The sequence below is a fragment of the Aulostomus chinensis genome, chromosome 9, assembly GCF_037954235.1.
Source record: "Aulostomus chinensis isolate RoL2024-O1b breed Wild chromosome 9, RoL_Achi_v1.0, whole genome shotgun sequence".
Taxonomy (NCBI): domain Eukaryota; kingdom Metazoa; phylum Chordata; class Actinopteri; order Syngnathiformes; family Aulostomidae; genus Aulostomus; species Aulostomus chinensis.
In genome coordinates, this window is record NC_141328.1 from 25,943,520 (window position 1) to 25,966,760 (window position 23,241).

The 23,241-nt window shown below is 46.2% G+C and overlaps 1 protein-coding gene across 3 annotated transcripts in view; it reads right to left on the reverse strand.

The window, feature by feature from the left end:
• rerea (arginine-glutamic acid dipeptide (RE) repeats a) overlaps positions 1–23,241 on the reverse strand; it is an 88,595-nt gene that overhangs the window by 35,645 nt on the left and 29,709 nt on the right. For all 3 annotated transcript variants that reach the window (XM_086214584.1, XM_086214583.1, XM_086214585.1), the window contains exons 4-5: positions 2,803–2,908; positions 1,218–1,314 (exon numbers count right to left, since the gene is read on the reverse strand). In XM_086214584.1, the coding sequence (XP_086070710.1) occupies positions 1,218–1,314; positions 2,803–2,908 (203 nt within the window). The remainder of the gene's footprint in view (positions 1–1,217; positions 1,315–2,802; positions 2,909–23,241) is intronic.

The following is a 23,241-nucleotide window of genomic DNA, read 5'->3' on the forward strand; positions in this document are numbered from 1 at the left end:
AGAGGGCGCTAGGAACACTTGAGTCTCAGCAGGACCTTAACACTTAGAACTTTGCTAAAATGAGCATTTTAAGACAAATAATACATGAAATTCTGCCTGTTTCACTGACATCCTGCATTTTGTGTTGAATTGTGTTGGGATGGTGACTGAATATGGAACAAGAGGCTCCAAGTAGTTCATCTGTCAACAGCCGTCTCTGTCTTTAACAGTATTGTGTTGACAACACAAACAAAGATAAATACAGATCAATGCTGATCCTCCGGGGCAAATAAGACACTTTGCAGACATTGGCTGTCAATCAAAACCGTGTTAGAAAACTTTCCCTACAGCATCACAACTGCAGTCCAGGCACCAGAGAGAAGTGATGATGATGTCAAAAACGTAGCAGCCTTGGGTTTGTATCTTTAGTAGCCACAGTAAGAGCAGCATGGAAGACAGCGGCAGTGTTTCTGTTGCATCTTTTGCCCCGGACTGTTTTTCAAACTCAGCCCCGACAAAACTATGTCAGAGCATCCCTGCTTGAACACTGACGGGTTGGATTTATGGCTGAGATGACATGAAGCCACAGAAGTTAGAGGCTACGAGCTTTCGTCGCCTCCATGTATAATGTACATAGTGGAACGCTGACTGCCTGATGTATGCGTCCGAGATTAGAAGCGCTGGAAACCGGCCATAAATTACTGCGTTCGCTCAGGTTTTGTGTTCCCATCAATGGCACTGAAGTCAGCAAAGTGCCATTCCAATGTTCTGAGACTGAACACTGATTAAAGGTGTTCCCACTGCAGAAAATCCTGTTTTTTTAAACAAGTTCTCTGGCCAGAAGGAAGAGGGCATCACTCTATAAATGGACTGAGTAAATAAGAACCTGCTGGAGGGATGAAAGACAGGCTGCACATTTTCTTGAAATAGATTTATAAACCTTTTTTGTTCGATAGTTGCTATGGCTCATGTCCAACCTGACAGACATTTTTCAAACCTCACGACAGGAAAAGAAGCGTCATTAAAGTGCCTGAGTGTTTCTTAGGGTCATAAAATTAAAATAAATCTTTAAAACAATGTCTACATGGAGACTGTTTTCACTGTTAACAGGGAAATGAAACAGAAAAGAAGCTGATTGCGACAAGTGTTCCTGTGCTTTACATGTGGGTTTGACATTGTGTGCTTTTATGTTTCTTGTGTGTGTGGGAGTGTGTGTCTGTGGATGTGCACGTGTTTACCTGAGAGCAGCAGCATGATAAGTGTCCACATAGTCGGAGATGAAGAGTTCTCGACTCCTGACCACAGGGTCGGTGATCACCAGCTCCCGGCCAGAGTCTGCGAGGGAAAAAATAAGTTTGATTGAATACACATCTTCATTACATTCTCTTGCTCTCTCTCTCACACACACACACACACACACACGCACTCACAGCTAAAGATCGCCTAGCTCATCCATCTATGACTACAAGAGGAACGGAGACGAAGCAGCTCAGGTATGTGAAGACTGTGGGCTCAGTTCTGCATACTCCTGAAGTGAGGAGCACAGCCGCAGAGGTCAATATAACGGCAGATAATTCCATAAAGCCATAAACCGGGTTCCCCTGAGAGGAGGACATAAAGTTCAGTCCTCCAGTTAAATGACACTCGTGTGGGCTGAGATGCATCAGCGGCACCGAGGATGAGCTGGGGCTCTTTGATGACAAATGGCCCGGGCTGTGCCATGCTGTGGCCACTGCTCTCCGGCCTTGTGACATCAATTCTAATAACGCAGAGACCCTGCTGCAAGGACAGACGGCAGAGAGCACACACGGCGTTCTGTTGATAACCTGAATGACATACCTGAACTACAGCGACACTCTGTTGTAACTATGTCTGAATATGCATGTGACCTCCAGTTAGGAGATGTTTTTACAGAGTATATATTTAGAGTGGCCTGCATTCTGTGAAGCAAACTGAGACGAGCTCAGTCATTAGGGGCGCGATAGCTTCTGAGAGCTGCCAGCTGCTAACAGGATGTGTCAACAGGTGAGAGTGTTGTGAATATGTGTACACACTGACACTTTATCCTCAAAATGGAGTTTGAATAGAAGCTTTCAAAAGGGGAAACGCTCTCAAGAATCCGGAAAAATAAAACGAAAATTAATGTGTGCTTTTAAGATAGACGAGGAGATCAAATTGTTTCAAAATATTGATTCAGTAGTCAAAACCAGGTGATCCGGGTCAAGTGTCAATGACATGCTTGTTTAATGTGCACCTTTTCCACAAGAGATGTACTCTGTGGGTTTTATGTATAAAGAAGTTGATTGAAAATTGTTTAGGAAAGAAAGACACTCAGACAAAATGTGGAGAAACAAAAAAACATGTTGATCAGCTGATCTTTGCAATTAAAGCTCAGAAATAGATCTGATGTTCCTCCATGATGGATTCAAAATTATATTGCTGAAAAATAGCGCCAGCTTTTATGCTACTGTAGATGCAAGTGTGTTAAGAGGGTGATGATTCCCTCTGGCACTGTTGGTGTGTGTGTGTGTGTGTGTGTGTGCGCGCTCAAGGGTCACATGGCATTGCAGGTTATTAACACTTGACAACACTTCTGTCTGGCCCGAAGGAGGGTTACCCGGGGAACAGCTCCGAGCTGCGGGATTGGCTCAGGTGCCTGGGACACTGTCTCCTGCTGTCTGTTTGAAATGTGCAGCTCACTCTTAAATCCCTCAAACTTCTAGAGAACAGTGGAAGGACAGTGTGTGTGTGTGTGTGTCACACAGAATCACAGTACAGTGTGTCACTTCCTGTGTAAGAGTAATAAATACAATGCAGCCTCACCGTTCTCATTGTTGCGATCCTGCACCAGGTGCTGGTAGACGGAGTCGGGCACCTCTGACTGGCGGTAGTACCATTTCACATTCATCAGCAGATGGTCCCGTTTACTCTGCAACACAGAGAGACACGGAGTGTGTGAGTGAGTGAGCGGGGAGGGGGAGAACAGATATCATTCTGCCTGATAACGACGTCACAAACTGGCCTCCTGGCAAACGGGATGCTGTGCAGATGCGTTGTTTACGACTCATGCAGGCTGAAGCCAAAAAGGCATGCTGGGAGACTAAGTCAATTAAAAAGGGATTGCAGAGCATTTAGAGCTTTAATAAAGCAAACAGTGGGACGGCCGCTTCTGCTGGAGGAGTGGAGGGAGGAACATGAGCAGGGTGCTGAGTTTTGTCTTCTGCAAATCTGTCCTCTGCCCAAGTTGCTCTTCACTTTCATACAATAATCAAATCAGCTATTAAAGGATTCTTAATCTCACTCATACAGAGAGGTACAGTGCACTCCCTTTCAGACCTCAAGACTTTACACTCCCAGTGCTGCCACCTACTGGCTTTCTCATGAAGTACAGTTGAGCAGAGGACTGTCATTCCTGAGATGGCCAGCAAGTGGAAGCACTGAGGTGAGGAGAGAGCTCTTCAAGGGCCAGTCAGTGAAAAAAAGAGAAGGTAAAAGAGGGTGGGAAATGGTTGAAAGAGAGGCCAGCGCTGAGGTGAGGGATGAAAAGGGCAAAATACTGTTTTCATTTCATGTTATAAAATATTTATTGTGCCCTCACATGAGCGCAGCTGACCGTCACAGTGGTTTGAAAGAACATTTGAGAGGCTGCTGGGCTAGGGGCTGAACTGCGACACAATCCTATTGGCCCCGGCCGACTACACTCGAGAGTACTGCACTGCAAAATTCTACACTGAGACTGGGACACCTGCACCACGGCTGACACCACCCATTAAGTAAAGAGATGAGAATATGGAAGAAATGAGAGAGAAAACAAATCTGTGGCAATCCAAGTCAGACAGTTTTACACCCTCTCTTTCCAGGATTGTGTGTGTGTGTGTGTGTGTGTACAGGAACATGAGGTCAGAGTTAAGATATTTAAAGCCTTTAGAGTACATTGTTCTGTTATGTCACAGGGGAGGAGGCTGAGCATACACACAGCCCAGCAAATCACCTCCCTAAACGCCCAAAGCCCACCGCTGGTTTTCTCATTCTCTCCATTCCTGTCCCCTCCTTCTCATTCCAAACACCACTCTCCATTTTCTTCTCTCCATTCCTCCCTTTCTCCAACCTTGAGCATGGAGGAGGAATGAGTGAGTGAGCCTGGACGTGTTAAATAGCAGCTGGCACACAGTCAGTCAGCTGCATGAACTGCTCTGGACGATTGTTGCTCGCACGCACACGCACACACACACACACACACACACACACACACACACACACACACACACACACACAGAGCTTGTGATTCAACAGAGCCACACTGATGGACTGAGACACAGACCCCCGAGCAAAGTAGTCACACTGTATTTTAAATCTGTGCAATGACGTCAAGTCCCTCCTCCTCCTCCTCCTCCTCCTCCTCCTGGCAGTCAGCCCACCCATCCCAGTCTCTTGTCTGTCCAGTGTACAGACACTGTTGCCTTCTAGACTAACAGGCAGCCTGCCACAGCAAAACAAGCAGTTATTCATAATTAATACTTTAAGGAGACTGTAAATGCTGCTAGTGTGCTACCTGAACATTTCATTTTCTGCTTGTAAAACAGAAAATCTGCGGGATTTCGGAGAGCTGGAACACAGAGAGTTTGGTGCAAACAGAAAAGCGGGTGTGTGCACGCACACACACGCACAATAAGAGTGTATTATGTTAAATCAACCAAACAGTTAGAAGAAAAGAGAAAATGTTACTTCAGCTATCATCAGCGTCCTCATCATCACTACCAAATAGCTGCTGCTCTCCCACAGCACAATGCTGCTCAGAAGCTCAGTGGTGTTAAGCCCTCTCAGGCAAAAGTGGGAGGGAGATGGAGAGGAAAGACTGAGTGCGCAACATATGGAGCGTGTAGTGGGAGTGAAGCATAGCTTTCAATTATCACAACCCTATAAACATGTGGGGTGGAAAAATGAGTAGATAAAGCGAGGAGAAAATGAAGGGTGGATGATAGACGGCGCAAGAGTCGCCATACCAACCACTAGTTGTATTGTCTGGCTTTTGCTGAGCCTGCCTCAGAAAACGACAGAGACAGGGAACCACAATGCTGAATTGATTAGAGGCATTCCTCGCTGCCTGTAGTGAACTGAGCCCAGCACAGTGTCGGCCATCTTTTTCTGTCCTGCCAGAGGCTAAACATGGCCCTGCCCTCCCTCCTCCTGAGCCCTAAACCCTGGGAATGCTGCTCACTACTGAGAAGTAAAAAGACTTACTAACCTACTACTGAGGAAAAAAAAGAAGAGAGAGTAATAAGAGGAGAGTGCGCAAAGATGCAGAGTGAAGTAGATAGAGGAGAAAATGAGGAGGGGCTGGATTAAGGTAGGAGGAGCAGGACCTTCTCATTTCCTCAGGTTCACAATGACATCTATCCTCACGCTACTGTGAGACCCCCGAGGGCACAAGGACTGCCCTTCATTCAGTGAGCAGATATAAATCAGAAACTCATGCTTCAGGCCTGAACACAGTGGTCCTCCTCTCACTGCCTGGGCTGTGGCATTCTCAGGGGCACTAACCAGACCAGAGGGCCCACCACTCAGCAGGCCCTATCAGGGTTTGGACCAGAACAAAGTTTATCTCTATTAATAAACAAAGTGAATGCATTCAGTACTCCTCTAAAAGTGGCGAAGACAAGCCCGGCATTATGCGAGTAAGTTAACTCGCCCTCTGACTAGCTTCAGGCGCCTGGCCCCTTGGATCCATTATGGCTGTGCAGTTTTCTTTGTGTGGTTGCATGTGTGTGCAGTCAGCTCTAAAGCTGGGGCCCCTGTGTACCACCACGCCACAACAAAGAAAGGAGAGAAAGAGGGAAATACAGAGGTCAGACTCTCCCTCTTTCCAAGGAAATGCTTAAAATTTTGTAAAAAGGTACACCTTGAACACCTACTGACTGTGGGATTAATTCCAAGTTTTCAAACAAGCGTGTGAAATCAATACGGTGCCAAACCACCGACAAGGCAAATACTTTGTCCTGTGTGTTATTCAGTGATTAGGAGACCCAACATTTATAATGTGCAGCCTCGGCTGTGACAAAACTAATGAAACCTTGTGACAACCTGTAACCCACAAACCTAATGCCCTACTCCTCCTCTTCCTCCTCTTCTTCCTCCTTCTCCCCTCCCTGCACTGTAACACTAGAGCTTTGCTTTAAACAAAACCAGACCCTCCTGCTCCCACACGACAGGCCCCCAGCGCACCTCGTTAACAGGAAACCTCTGTTTATTTTCTCTGCTTTTCAAACACTCTCTTCTTCCTCTGCTAACCCTGTTAGTGCCCCCCCCTTCACTGGTGACATCAGCAAGCAGGATCTATGACTTCCTTCAGGAGGTGGCAGCCAGAAGTAAAGGAAGGAAAGACAGATCCCAAACACACAGACAAAGGAGACGGCGGAGAGCGAGGGAGGGAGGGAGGGAGGGAGGAGGTCAAACAGACAGGAGCAGCAGCAACAGCGGCAGCTCAGTGTTAGCGAGGAATGTCAAGCAGTTCAGCTAGGCTAGCAGGCTGCTGCGCTAACAGCTTAGTTAGCTAACGCCCCCGGGGCAGGGGAGGCTCAGGCATAGTAGATCAGGGCTGGTATCCTTGTGACATTGACAGGCGAAGGCTCAAAATGGCACAGAGGGCCAACACGGGGGGTGGGGGTGTGTGTGAGACTGTTCACCTCTCCCACCACAAGGGGAGAGTAAGCACAACCAAAGAACAAAAGGCTGATTGTGGCATTCGGAGGCAAAGATGGGATCTGGGAGGACTAATCTTCTCCTGCGACATGATAAGATTAGAGAGGGGAGGCAGGAAGAGCTGGCTGGGAAGATCATACATACACTTGCATAAACACACACACACACACACACACACACACACGCACACTCACACACACACACAAAGATGATGGATCTGATTGGAAGGGTTTTCCACTCAGATTTCGGTCTTCATTTTCCTTCGTTCTCTCCCTTATTTTCTCTGAGACAGAGAGATCTGCCAGCACACCAACACTAAATAAGCACTTCCATCTGGACGACAGAACACACACTCAAAAACTGGATGTGTGTGTGTGTGTGTGCACGTGTGTGTGTGTGTATACACACACCAGTGAGGTAGAAGTATCTGCTGTGCTCATGGAATCTTCAACATCTCAGTGACTGACAAAGTAGATTGTTAAAAAGAAATGCCAGCATGCTGTGTGAAAACACACAAGCGAGTGCACTCTCACTCTCTCTCTCACACACACACACACACACACACACACACACACACACAAATAACAGGCTATCAGGAATAAGCATCACTATTCTTCTCCCAGAGCTTCAGTGGGCAGGCTGGGACTGTGTGTCAGAGGGAAGAGAAGGCACCTCTAAATCAGGCTGTCACAGCAGCAGCAGGACCTCACTCCCCTCCTCACATGCACACTTGGCCTCTCCGAGGAAGGAAGAATAACCTGGCCATCAAGCCTTCTTCTCTTCGGCACATATAATAACACTAAACAAATGCTGATTATACTGTTAGTGAAGAGTAAAAGCCTGCTTCCCCGCCTGGCAACAAGAACAAACGGAGAGAGTGTGTGAAGCAGAGGAGAGGAGGGGCCGAGGTGAGTCCCAGCTGTGGTGGCGGTGGCGCTAGCAGGACCTTTGTGCCGTGCCTACACAGGGGTGTCTCTCCCTCTGCCTCTCTTTGGCTTGACCTGTTTAGATATTAAATCGGCGCCCTCTGCTTTGAACACACTGGGCCCATCTGTCAGCCCGGCTCCATATTGGATTGGATGAGCATTAGTCGTTTCAAAGTGGGCAGATTTGCTCGTGTTGCTCTGTTGTGTTTGTGTGCGCCTTTGAACATGAGCACCCATGCCTGCTTTAAATTCGAAACCGCTTTTTAAGGAAACCATCAGGCATGCATGAGTGAATTTGAGACAGATTCTCAAGTTGTTTCATTTGACGAATTGACACAAAAATGTCATCTGGGCAAAAGACAGAAGGATGGTGGCAGAAGAAAGAAATGGAGGACAGGGGTTGAGTCATGTGGAGCCTACAGATGATACTAATTTAGACTTGAGGGCTCAAGGCCTCTGCTGGTGGATCATACTGCCAACCACAGGCGCGCTTTACACTCTGGAGAGTCACAAGCACCACACATGACTGCAACATTGGAGGTCGAGCTCATCACGCTGATAACAAACTTTTGTGTTAGTTCTTCTGACATTAGTGCAGCCAGTGTTCGTCTGCAGAAGTACACACAAACGTCAAACTCGGGTGGATCGTGGGTCAAAGAACAACACATTCCATTTGGGCTGGATCCATTTAACATTTTGGTGTGAGCTCCCCTGAGTGCACTTCTCTTTTCATACGAGTCCCAGTGGGAGAAGGTAAATCAATAGTAGAAGTAATAAGAAAACTGATGATTTTGACCACATTAGCCTCTCCTAAGACAGAGAGGCAGTTTAGAATCAAGCACACCAACCTTGACTGCTCGCTCCATAAAATAGCCAGCCGGTGTCCAAATTCAATATTTGTCTTTGCCTTGTACCTCACTTCTGCTGCACAGTGATTTTAGCCAAGACATTTAATATTAGTACTCATAGAGAGAGAGAGAGAGAGAGAGAGAAAGAAAGAGAATTCAAAGAGTCCGTTCACCACTAATGACAATAATCTGCAGAGTACAGAGCACCAAGGACCCAACCACTTCTGTTCACCGATTTAAACTTCACACAAACACACTACACAGGTCTGTCTTCCATCTTTTTGAGGCTACAGACAGAATTCCTCCCAGCACTAGCAGGGTATAGACTAGAATGCAGATCCAAGTGAGACTTCAAACGCAGGCTGTGCGAGGACAGATGGAGGCGGTTAGGAAGAGCTCATATCTGGGTGTTCACATCATAATACTGACTTTATTTCTCTCCCTCTCAGCCAGACATACAGTTATAGCCTGCCAGAAAACATTGTCATTTCTGCCTTCAGCCTTTCATTTGGGAGCTCCAAAGCCATCGCGCTTTGATACTAGGTTTCCTCTGCGTGTGTGTGTGTGTGTGTTCGCCAGCGAGTGTGTGCGTACAGCTCAGGATGTTCACTTGAGAGTGGAGACTTGTCTGGTCTCAAGGTAATACCCATGAGTCAGGATTCAGAGCAAGACACACACACACACACACACACACACACACACACACGAATGGAGTTGTTTTGGACGACACAGGCTCCCTTTGTGTAGTGCAAAGTGTTGAACCTGCCTGGTGTTTTGTTTGGAAGGCCATTTGCCTGTGATCCATTGTGTTAGCTTTTCCTTGTTAGCATAGCCCGGGGAGCTAATGAGACCTCTTACCAACACTGACTGGACTACTGTGACGGGGGGGGGGGGCTGCTCACAGACAGAGAGGGGCGTGTATTACGGATATGAATATCAGCCTCTTTGTATGTGTGCGGACTTGTCATATTGGATGTCTGCCTAGCTGGTTAATCCGGACCCTTTGTGTGTGTGTGTGTGTGTGGGGGGGGGGGGGGCTGTCGGCTGAGGGAAGCTTGCGTAAGTTAATGCTAATCGATCTCCCCACTGGTTTAAGCACATCCGCGCGTGCATGCATACGCATATATATATATATATATATACACACACACACACACACACACACACACACACACACACACACACACACACACACGCACGCCTGTATTCACATATACATTAAAATTTCAAGCTAAAGTGTAGGTGAATGTATTAGTGATAACTGTGCAAATTAAAGATGATTTGCTGCAGGAAATGTGTGGGAAGACTGGACACGATGCATGTGTAGTATATTATCAGCATCTCACCAGGGAGTCAGAAAGATGTTATGTACATATGAGGTGTGTGGTTCAAAGACTGACAGTATGTGTGTGTGTGTGTGTGTCTGTGTTCAGGAAGATAGAGCGTTAGTAAAAAAGGGAAAGAGTGTGTGTGCGTATGTGTGTGTGAATGCTTTGGAGGTTTTCTCCTTGTAAGAGCAGCTGTCAGGCCATCAGAGGAGTGTCTACAAGGAGTTTGTGTGTGAGTGACAGATACTGAGAAACTGTGAGGCTTCTTGGGTGTGTGTTGCTCTCTCTAGTCAGCAAATATCACCATACACAGCGAAAAGGAATATTCCTGATCCTTCTCATACACGGTGGTCAGGGTCTGAAATTAACACCTGCCAAGCACCAAATACAGGTAGATTTTCTCTTTTTGGGGAGTAAATCTTAGAAGGCTATCCCCCTCAAACAGAACGGAGGTTTGGAAATGAAACAGAGAGAAGAAAGAAGTGGAAGAGAACGAGACAGGCAGAGAGAGGGAGGTTTGGAGACAAAGGGCTGGCGGCAATATGATGCTGCCGTGATAAGTTGTTTGTTGCCAGTGTGACAGAAAAGAAGTTACCTGAACATAACTCCAGCTCGATGAGTGCTTTGCTATTGGTGGAGCCTCGCAAAGAGGGCGGCACACACACGACATGGAACTTTTTGAGCCGTTTACAGACTTGAACTGGTTAACCAGTGCTCCACATATTGAAGTCATTTTGCTTCATTAGAAAACATTAATACCTCTACAGAATGTTCAGAATGAAATGTGTTACTCAAGACGGAAATTGTTATTTTGGCCAGTAAAAAAACAAAACAAAAACTGGGTGGGTCAAAAAGTTGATTTCAGACACCGACTGCAATGCCCATTTCAGCATAAAAAGAAAAAGGAAGAACACACACGCGCACATACACACACACAAACGAGAGAGAGGTGATACAAAGCTGGAAGTGGAGGCATACAAGCCAGCAGGAGGGAAGCTCAGAAACACACAAACAGATCTTAACGCTGCGTGTAAAACCAGACAGGCAGCATTGCACGCGGCCTTGAGGAGCTCCTATCGCCACGAGCTCAAGCAGTTGTGATTGTATTGTTTTATCTGGCCACTGCTTCTGAAGATATCCATCTCAGTCCACCCCCACCACTATCTGTTTGTCTGAAGGTGACCTTGCCTGTCAGTCTCTAGTGATGACACTGGCACTATCTGTGTGTGTGTGTGTGTGTGTGTGTTAGCCAGACATGAACCCAGCAGTGGGTGGTCTGTCCAACACACTTTCTTTGTACAACATGCAAATAATCACATGCAAATTACCCACCCATGTGTGATGATGTATCAGTGCGGATGCAAATACAGTCACAGCAGATGCTTATGGTTACAAAAAAATGTACAGGTCAGTTACAGCTCACACGAAAATCAAGCAGCTACTTGCAGCAACTGTCAACTGAATAGTTGAGAAGAATGTGATCGCGTACACACACACACACACACACACACACACACACACACACACACACACACACACACAGGCCAGAAGCTGTGAGCAGCCTCCTACTGTGCTGCAACAAGAGATGTATTGTAGACAACACAGCTGCAATAACAAGGCTGGCCCAGTGCTAGAAGGAGCTGGACATGATTCTCAGTCTAGACTGACAACAACAACAGCAGCCATATTGTAACACAACTATAGTAGGAGGCGGTTTCTGAGCATCTGTTCTCTTAAATTTGATCTATTTCACATTACGAGAGGAAACTAGGGGCTGGACTTGCTGATTTCCTGAGTAATTGAGCTCAAAAGTGACCGGCCATCTTTGCTTCTAGAAGTGAAAACAAGTGAGCAGGAAAGGATGGTGTCTGGTCCTAGTTAGTAGAATACCAACCTCGCTTTAAGCAAAACAGGATATTTTCCATCTCATGGGGAATTACTACACTACCCACAATCCTAATGCGTGTCAGCAACCTCTCTGATTGGTGTTACAGTGAAAATGTTGATTGAACTGGTCACAGTAGGCCATTTTGAGTTTGAGTTGGGTTTCTTGTTAAATTTTTGTGCAGTATCAAACATCTTGCGGTCAGGTTTCATCTGCTTGCTGGCTTAGTTCCTGGTTAAAAGCTTTTATAAACAGCATTTGCTGAACTATCAATGGAGGAACTGAATGTAGGCGGTCACGGTTGAGCTCTATATATGATACTTGTTTTCAGATAAGTGAAGCTGGGGGTGTAAAACTTGTTTTAGCAAAACAAATATACTTCTATGAACTGTTGTGTGGTAAGTCAGTAATACAGAGGAACGCTTAGTAGTAGTTGCTAATAATGGAAATGACATTACATTGTTTAAAATGTGCTAATTTCACAAGTCTAACACATTAAAATTGGTTGTTAATGGAGAACAAGAAAAAAAAAGAAAGAGCGGAAGTCATGATGAGCACCCCGCGTTATCGTTCACACACAAACGCACTGAGAGAGCGCCTGCCGAGAAAGACAGTGAGACAAACAGGTTGAACAACACCCCAACATCTCTACTCTCCGCAACCGCGGCACATCAAAGCCCTCTCCGCCCATTTATCTGTGTGTGTGCCTGTAAATCAAAAGGCATAGTTTGAACATGCACACAGGCTCAGACTGCATTTGCTTTGTGCGGCAGCGTCCAGAGCTGGGAATGGGAGGTAAAGGATTTTACCATAGACAGGGGGGAATTACTCGCCTCAGCTCACTCTGTCAGGGAGGAGAGGGGGGACGACTGTTTATCCGCAGTGAGTGAAGGAGAGAAAAAGAGAGGAGGATAGAAAAGACAGAGAGGTCAGTGCTGTTGCTGAGACGGTGCTTTCTTCTCCCCAAGTCGCCAATCTCCTCACTTTCACCCCTCACTTGGCCCTGCCACCATCATTGAAAAGTGACACGTACATAACCACGTTGTGTAAAAAAAAAAAAAAAAAAAAGCTACGCCGTGTGTTCGATAAGAGGCCAGGTCAGTGTAATTAGTTGTAACAGCACACTGAGGCCAAGAGACTCTACAACAGAGGAGGAACACATGCACAAACACTTTCAGCAATCCACAGAGAGAAAAACACACACACCCCAATGATGTGTGCATCCCAGTGTGACCATATGGTTTGGCGGGGACTTCCTACCCACCACAGAGGAAGCATCCATTTACAGTGCTCAGTTCGGTTGTCCGCCATCATATCCTGTCTCCCAGGTCTAAATGGCCATGCAAAGTCTGCTCGGTTCAGCCCAGTCATGGCTTTGAAGTTAAATCAAGCAGAGAGGAGACATGGTTCACCATACCATACAATCAGCATTAGCATGAGATCTAGCAGGAAGCAGCAACCTCCGCTGACTAAACACCGGCAGCATGAAGCGAGAGCTCGATGTGTTGTGGCTTGTGTGTGACACTTGTCAGCTTATAGCCTGTTTTGATAGCAAATTCTTGCCTTTTCTGTTGCTTTATTACAGCAGCAGTGTGACTGACATCCACCTGCCCTTGGGTGAAGGCTGATTAGGTGTTCTTACAGCTGCCTCTCTGTAACAGAGTGCATGCTTGTAATGGATTGTGTGTGGAGAGAGATATGATAGGCTGATGATTGAATGATCCAGCAGACATTGACTAACAGTCTGTGGAATACAACAGGGCGGGGTTACTGATGACTCCCTCTAAACGGCAGCTATCATTGCCACAGCAGCCCATACATTATTGCGGTGCAGCAACGCCCCGTCAGCGGGCCGGACCAATGGGCAGACGGCTGCCAAGCAAACAATCAGCAGCAGTGTTGGAATGGGTGCGGGAGAGAGGAGAATGCTAAACGTGCCACTTCATCTGCTGATTGACACAAAGCGTCTTGTTTACCGGCGCTACAGAGATTTGCATCTTTTTACCGTTGCCCCTCCCTCTCCTCTCCAGTCATTTCTGTTCCTCTCATCTACGCCGCTCCCCCCTCCTTCACTCCCACAATCCTCCCTGTTTGTGGCAGCCCTGCATGAAGTGGATATTACCCCACCCTGCTGCTATGATATTGATCAACCTCCTCCCCTTCCTCCTTTCTCTGTCCTCTCTTCATAACCCACTGCATTGATTCCACCGCTCCCTCTGAGGCCGCCAGCTAGGAGTGATTACACACGCTGCTCTCACACAGGGAAGCAAGCACACACACAAACACAGTCTTTGGTAGGGATGTGGGAATGTGTAGCCTCGCTTTACTTTAAAGGCTATAAAGCTCAGTGGCTGATGCAGCAGCCCTGTGAAAACACTTTCTTTTCCTTCAAGGCAACCAATGACGGCAAGCCCAGCATGACATATTACCATAATAAATATCGTTGTTATAGCACGTTAGCATAGCACATCAACAGCCTGGCATGGAGCCAGCTGTGCTCTTGTGGTTTTTGTAAGGCTGCTGTTTAAGATGGCTGTGGTGGGGCTTGACAGGTGGGCTCCAGACACTTTGTGATTCTGTGCAGAACCACACATGGCTGATACACTCTCCTTATATGGGCCTGCGGTTCTGCACTCACCAGTAAAAGTCTTGCGCTTACCTAGCCTGCTACAGTCAAGGCAGTTAAATGGAACAACAAAGAGTGGGTGTCACAGATGCAAAGACAAAAGACTCGAACAAAGAGCCAGAATCGGCTGTGTAGAGCTGAAGGAAATGCGAGGTTGAGAGTGACAAAAAACAAAAACAAAAAACTCCTGTCCGAGCTGAAAACTGCCTGAGTGACTTTCCACACCAAAATATGACCTTGCTTCCCTGCCAAAAATTCTACCATCTTCTGTTTACCAGATAGAGACGAGTGACAGATTAAAGGACAACGCGATATCCACTATCACTGTCAGGTTTGGCACCTTTGAATAGATTCTACCAACCTCTGGAGCTCACTATTCTAACAATCACTATTCTTCCCCAAGATATTCCCTTATTTGTCGATGATGGTACAATGCAATCACTCATAAGTTTTAAACTGGGTTACGACTACCACGTATGATATCATGTCCTGAATAAAACAACCAATATTCATAATGTTAGGGCGTCGCTAACACGAGCTTGTGTGGGGAGTCTTTGCTGATGAGCAGTTGGCTGATGCAGCACGAACAACCACTTATCTCTTTGTAACCTCTCTCTGGCAGCAGAAACACTCCAGCAGAGAGTCTCCAGTAACAGGCCAGAGATCCCACATATTGTCTATACACACACACACTCGCTGCCATTTGGCATTTAAATGGCATTTTAGCAGGGCAGCAAACAGTTTGCACCTAATTATGACCTGTTGCTGCTGCGTTCAGAGTTGAGCGGGAGTCTCGTTCAGCCGTCCACACACGAGCCCGGATGGTAATTCTATTCTTGTAACGATAGCGAACGCTGAGAAAGGGGCTCAACACTGTGTTCACAGGTAAGGACAGAGCAAGCAGACACAAAGACAAGAGGGGTGGGAGCAAGGTCGATGTGAGTGTAATCAATAGCAATAATCAATACTCTCCTCCTGTACCTTTAGCTGTTGAATTAACATTTGTACAGCGCAGCATAATACTCCATTAGGCCGGCTCAAAGTGACTTTATTTTAATTGTGTGGTTGGACAAACAAAGTCTTAAATTAACCTACATGAAAGACTTAATTAAGAGCACACAAAAGCCAAAGCAGCACTTTGACAAATAAATAACAATGTCTATCATTATCATGCAATATGGGCTCATCTCAAAGCCTTTATTGATCCAGCGAAGGGTCTTTAGAGACGGGCCATAAAGTAATCTAGGAGACGGTCGGCCATCTGATAACGGCCAGCTCCATCAGCCCCCTACAGGTGCTGTCACATGCCGACAGCGAGATAAGTGCAAGTACAAGTTCCACTACTGTACGCAAACTGAGGAAATGAGGTGTGCACTTTTTGTGAATGGGTGTACCTTGACTCTGCGGGAAGGCAGGAATGAGAGGGCGCCACCTACGTAAGGGGCGGCCCCTCCCCAAAACACACAAACCCCTCTTTGATGATGGAGAGCGCCCCTCACGCTCAACCACCAACTACATTAGCCACTCCGACAGAGCTGCATATTAAATCATTCCATTTGGCCTGGAGAGGAGGGTGAAGGTAGGAGACGGAGGTGGTTTTCCCGACTCCGTCCTCTGTTACGTTTGTGTTGGCTGATTCAGAAACGCTCACGTGCTAAGCCGCCATCAGTAATGGCCCAAATCAGCCACCCCCACCCCCACCCCCATTGCCTTGAAGCAAAAGATTCATCACATAGAGTAGACAGTAAAGGAGAAGAAGATGGAGTAAATAAGTAATGTAGAATAAGGTCAGAAATGCCTTAAGATATGAAAAGTGCAAATGATGTGAACCTTCTCAAATGGAAAAACATTATGGTGATCTATAAAAGGGTTGTTTAGCTCAATAGCCCAAGGTTAGCTTGTAAAGATGCAGCAGTGAAAGGCTAACAGACTATATCAGTGCAGCCATGTAGTCGGCCCCCTTTGGATTAAAAAAAATGCATGATTACGCTGATTAATCAATAGAGAGCGAGTAAAAGCAGCAGATGAGGAAAAATAACAGCTCTATGATGACAGTGACGTCACTGGATAACAAATAAAGCACGAGGATGTGACAGCTGTACAAAAATGTCTTTCCGTTTCATTAAGATGGGCTAATTTAACAGTAGGAACAATAACACAGGCTTTGCTGCCTCTGCTCTGTACACAAGTGTTAACTGCCTGCTGGAACAAAGGCAGCTCTGTTCACAAACAACACTGCCAAACTGTTAAGTACATTCCTATAAAGAGATGAACAAAGAGCGTTTGAGCGTGGCGGGAGCAGAAATGAATACAGCTACTGAGGGGATAGCACAGTTCAGCCCTTTGATGCCAGGAAACGTCTTTACCATCGCGGATAGTGTTTATACTGCTTCATAGCATGCTGTTTAAGATCAAGGCAACAAGAAAAATCAACTGGTTGTTGGGTGTGAAATCTCGGCAGAGTGAGTGTTTTGAGAGAGAATATGAGTCATGGAACAGCAGGAAAAGTAGAGGAGACTTTACAGGTTTGGACATGGGGTGGGATTTTTAAGAAATCAACAAAGGCCTTGCTGTTAAGAATGATGATGTGTGTGCAAGGATGCGAGCTGTAAAAATAAATAAATAACAGACAAACACATATATGCTGAATACATGAAATGCGTGTTCATGTGTGGTGAAGCGTCTCCGAAGCCCTTCAGCTGTGGTTCCCTCCTACCATGTGATCCATTGGCAGTGACAGACAGGCAAATACAATTTAGACTCAGCCATAAAAGCACATGCAACATCAGTCACAACTGCTGTGGGTGGAAACGTGACGCCCTGAACGCAGAGCCTACAATCCTCCTCCTGTATCAACATTAAAACCAGACTACATTCGGTGAATCAAAAACAAGGGTCACCCCCCCGCTCCCCTCCCCCCTTTGCTCCGCTTTTATGAGCCCAAATGAACGATGGTTGTAGTTTTTACAACACACAAGCAAGGTTAAACATCTTTTTTTGTGGTGCAGAAAACGAGTGTGTGCTCACTGAGATATTGGTGCATTTTACGGTCCAAAAGTCCTCATTTGTGTATAAAACTGAGCCCTTGAAGTCTCCTCTACATTGTTCATGGAGCAGCACCAGCAACTAAATCTTGGGATGACAAGACCGATAAGACTCTTGGTTCTGTTTCTGTGTTCGGAAAGTGTTGCTCTTGTTCACATGCGCTGCCTGAAGTGAGCCTGACTTGACAAACAGCCTTTTAGAGTTCTTGAACAGAGTGTGATTCCCCCTTTCATGATCAAAGCACAAGCATATGTGGTTGCGTTAGATCAACAAGGCGTGGAGAAGCGCTGGAGCTACACTGAGCCGAGCTCGAGCACATGTACAGGATGTCGTAGGGCCTGTGTGAGAGCTGCTGGAGATGGCGGCCTGCGGTGATGTTGCTGTTGTTTTAACGGTTTGTGAGGCAGTGGGTTCTCAGGTACAAAGTGTAGACATTCCTCAGACCTCACAGCAATCCCTGAAATTTCCTCTTCTCGTGTCTGCTCCGCTCTCTGACCGATACCTTTGCCCTTCTTCTCTCTTTCCTTCCTCCCTTTGCTCTCTCTCTCTCTCTCTGCTAGCGAGTTAATTTGCACCATGTGTTCTTAAATGGAGGAAGAGAGAGAAAAAACATAAAGCCCTCGTGGAAGCGTGTGAACCTGATACCACTATAAATCTCCACTTCCACAACGTTACCCTCCCCCCTCTCTCTTGTTCTCTCATTCTTTTTTTTATTGGCATGCCACACATTGGACAAGCTGGAAATTATGCCGAGTTGAGCTGAGAACCCACGGTGAAGCACACCCACTTTGGCTAAAAAAATAAATAAATAAAAGGGGGGGGGGGTCAGGTGACTAGAGGGAAGAGGAAGTTGGAGAGGATGAGGAGGACGTGGTGTAAAATTAGCTGGCCATTTTTAGAGCAGAGGCAAATTCCAATTACAGCTTGACCAATCCACACAAATGTGTTTAGTGTCTGGTTACTACGCTCGGGACTGGGTGGCCAGGAAAAGATGAGAGATGCTCCACTCAATAAAATATTACTGCTACTAATAGATATTACCTGAGACGGTTGGAAAAAACAAAAAAACAACCAAACAGGAAGACTTATCCATAATTCTATCACAGCAACCATGAAACCCATCAAACCCCAGTGACGCTGAGAACACTGGCCTACTTTAGATGACCTTTCACCCTCTAATTGAGTGTGTAACCCTGAATGGAGGGGTCCTGCGTTTTCAGTTGTTGTTTTTGTTTTTACATGAGGACACTGAACCTGATAGCTTCGTATAAAACGACCAGGTGAGAACCGGTCTGCCTTGGTACCATCTTTGTTACATTTGTTCCCCGTCTTTCCCACCAAAGACGGTAGCGCTTCACAGATAAATTCCTTCACGTCGGAACTCACTGAATTTGCTTTCAGAGTTAGTGAAGACATCAGGAGAATCTTTTTTCTTGTGATGTGGCAGGAAAAAAAAAACCCCAACCAAAAACAAGGTGTTTGAGGCACAGCTGAATATTTAGAAGATCAGCAGTGATTTACTAGATTTATGTAAGAGTCAAATGACAACTGTCACTGGAAAATGACAAATTTGCATTCCAAGGCAGAGAAAGTAAATGCAATACAAGTCCAAGAGGGGGAGTGAGCAAGAGGCGTCTCTACTGAATAATTTAGCAGTGGTGGGTCAAAGAGGGGGCTATTGATTTAGCTTTTTAAGACCCTTATGAAAATGGCCGCTGGCAGACCAGCCACCCCCACTGCCCAGAAGCAGCACTCTCTCCATCTGGGAAGGTAATCACCACCCATAAAAAACAAACACAAAGACCCATTTTGATTTCATCCCTTCTCTACCTCCTTCCCCTCCCACCCTCTATCCTAAAGAAAGAGATAATCCCATTGGCTGAACCACTAGTTTCCATAGCAGCATTTAGCTAACGCGCGGGGTGAAGGAAAAAGTGTTATCTGTCCAAAAAGATAAAAAGAGGGGAATATGAAGGAGAGGGTTGCTAGGTTTTAGTTTCTAGCCACAAGGTAGCTGAAGACAGCCTCCTTCGCTCGCTGGGTCTGATCTGTATTGTTATCTCAAGCTTGCCATTTGTATTGCTTTATTTATTCATCACTGTGCTCATGTGGACAATCAATCTAACCTTCCTCCCCGAGGAGACTGAGCTCTGTATCTGTCTGAGAGATGTATGCCTGACTCCATCTGATCTGAGAAATGCCCCGTGTTTGAAAACCGACACCAGAGAAAGACTAGCACTTGTCAGTGTAGCAGACTGCTTGAGAACATGGCTGCGCAGAAACATCGGCTGCTGCAGCCAGGAACTCCAGCACCTCAGCCCAGTGACCTCATGGTAGAACAAAGAGCAGCATTAATGGCTTCAGTTCAATGAAATTCCAAATGTGTGAAGCCACAAACAGAGGAGAAGTTGGGGTGGGGGTGGGGGGGGTGTTTTGCGTATCTTACTGAGGAGCATTAATCAAAATGGTCATAATGTGGAAAGTCACCTGATACTGCCTAAGCAGCGGTTAAAAAAAAAAAGAAAACCCTGCGCGCTCAGGGGCTCCACTCACAGGCAACAGAGAGGGAAGGAGAAGTAGGAGGAGGAGGAGGAGGTGGGGGCTATTTGTCAAATAAAGGCATGTCATCTGAGCAGATTCATTTGTTCAACTGCGTTAACCTGCTGCAGCCCACCTCAGTGAAGAAGTGTGATGTCAGCAGCAATTTCTGCAGTTTTCTTTTTGTAGGTAAGTAACAGTGATTGGCCATTGAGTGGTTAGGAGCTGCCGCGTGGCAGCTCTATTGCTTTAAAGCTGCTGCTACTCAATAGGGAACATTAAAGGCAGAATGCTTCAATCAAACAGCTTGCAGCAGGCTGGGCTGGCCAGCCATGTCTACAGACGGCTAGATGCCCTTGTCAAAGCTACTTCCTCACAGAGGCACACAGGGATGAGCAGACTCTTAAGGCAGCACCACACACAACTGTGAAAGCCAGCACCTCCACATGTTCATGCCTGTGAAATGTACCAGCTCGCTTACAGCAGCTGAGTGGACTGACGAATGAAAGGAAGAGCTGAGCGACTCTCTCTCTCTCTCTCTCTCCCTCCCTCCCACACGCACACACACACTGAAAATTGTCCCTAATGACTGTAGCGCCCCTCTCTCAAGAGATGGCAGCGGCTGCTGCTCCACTCGATAAATATTAACAAGAAGTGCGACTGATGGTGGTGCTCACTGATCCATAATTGCATTTCAAAATGTTCGATGGGGGTGGGGTGGAGGGTGGTCTCAAAGGGAGAAATTGGAAGATAAAAAGAGGGAACTCAGCCCTCTAGGCAGTGACAAGAGACAAGTGATGCCTGTCTAGTCAAACTCCAACCATCATCTCAATGGCTCAGCACAAATGGGAGACTTTTGGGCGAAAGAAATGTTCAGATTGTCCATTACTGTGTGACGTGGTGCCTTTCATGGACTCACTGCTGTGTGGGTCGCAGGGAACTCTGACACACACTGCAGCCTCACATAAAGGGAGGCGTGAGGCTGGATCAGAGCGATGGCAGAGATTCCACTCGGCGATGCCACATTGTACATTAAGTGATACCTTTGCATGGATCTGACTGGATGTGCAAGCAACCTAATTACCTCGAGGATCTCATTGTTAGGCTAATTCTCAGCACTTTGGATTCCATTAGGGCTGCACTCAGGGTCCACAGAAAACCTAATAACCGCCTGGCGTTAAACACACGCATTTATGCACATATATTTGCATCTTTATCAACCATTTTTAATTATGGGCTTTGAATCGGTGGCATTATCCAAGGCTGTATGATAAGCACCAGCTAAGTCTGACAGGAAACAGTTGTGTGAGATACCATCAACATCTGATGGGTGTGTGCGCCTCTTTGTGTGTGTGGTGGAGATGCTGTATACATGGCAACTGGGAAAGCTATGACGTTCCATCAATCCAACGCAAACATGCCTTTGAATACACATACAACTGCCCAAGGACAGTGCACAAGTCCTGGTTACACAAAAACAACTGTGGAGGTTGATGAATACAGTACACTCGCGTTAACACGCAATTTATCAACACGGTCACTGTATTACAATAGTAGAATGCTGTCAGACAGCAGGAGCGTAATTTGCCACAATGTTAACATCAAAATAGTAAGATATGGATCGCTGAAACAACTCGTCTGGGTGTTGTAATATTTTCCTAAAAACAATCAAGTCAAGATGCAAAAAAAACTACATGCTATATTATACAGTGTTGCAATGATATACTCTGACAGAAAACCATATTCTGAACATTGAGGGTTACGATAATACTATATAAAAACAAAGGAGGAGGAGATTGCAGTTGCAGAGTTATACTCTAGGACAACGCATTATTTTAAAAAAAACATCCAAGCAGTGAGCCTTGTTAGTGATCAGGTATCACCAGGTCATGTGAACAAGCGCAAATTGATGCAAACTGATGTATACGAGTTTTAAAGATACTTTCCAGATGCACTTTAGCTCTAAAACCTCTAATCAATGAGATTGATACGCATCAATAAGCTCAAATAGCACACACATGTTCAGCATGCATGTGGACGGTGTCCAGGACAAACATGCTCCGTCTGTGTGTTTTCACCGGACACGCATTTAAATGTAGCATTATGTTACATAGCACAAACAGAGCCAGCTCAACCCTGACATGACGACGACCTTATACTGCGTTTTTTTGTGTGTTTTTTTTAAACTGACGGCAAAATGTAGCGCACAAAATGAAGAGCTATGAATCCAGTACACAAACACCGGCATTACTGGTTAAACTGGATGACAGAGAAAATCTCATCCTTTTAAGCTTATCAGGGCTACAACATATGAGCTGGACTCCTGGCAAGATAATTGCATTGTACATGGCATCTAATTAAATGTCCATAAGCAGAGAGATCCAAGAGTAGAGATGTGCGTGTGTGTGTGTCTAACAGTCAAAGAGGCTGTGTGTGGGTGTGTGTTGGCATACTGGGCTCCTCAATCCCCCATTCCCCGAGGGAGAAATGCTGCAATCACTCCATTAGCAAAAGAGGGAGGGAGACAAGGATGCTGGGGGGTGGGGGGGGGACGGACAGAAGAGGATGTGGGGAAGGCAGGGAGGGGCGACGGAACACAGCTGACTGGGCCAATAACAGCAAATGAGGTTAGATACAAGCAGAGAAAGGGGTAGGGGGTCAATGAGCGTCGAGGACACGGACACAATGACTAGAACACGGAATGGGAAGAGGGGTGAGTGACAGCAGATAAAGAGGAGTAGGGATGAGGGGGGAATGAGGTGTAGAAACAGACAGATGAGGGAGAGGGGGAGAGACAGAGAGAGAGAGAAATGGAGACAGAGGAGACAATTGAGGTAAGAAAGAGGGATGGCTTGTTGAAACCAGGGTCAGTGGATAGATTCGGCTACAGATTGTTCTGAGGGCCATCATCTTATTGTCTTCGCCTTTCTTCACACACACACACACACACACACACACACACACTCAGGCCACTCGTGTAGGTGTGAGTGTGTGTGCATAGCATACGTAGCACTACACTGAACAAATACAGATCATACAATATAAATAACATGTCCAGAGAATCAACATGACATATTTGGATATGTACACACACACACACACACACACACACACACACACACACACACACACACACACACACACACACACACACACGTCGACAGTTAGCAGGGCTCGCTGCATTACGCTCATCAAATATAGATTGTAAACACATTACAAGGTCATGGCAGCTGTAAACTGAAACGAGGTCTTTTGGGACAACACACTTGAGGATGTTTGGCCCTTAATTGACCTCCCCGATCAGTGAGAGGGAATCAGATTTCCCCCCAGAAATACGTCACTCCTACGTCCTGAGTGTCTCATATGC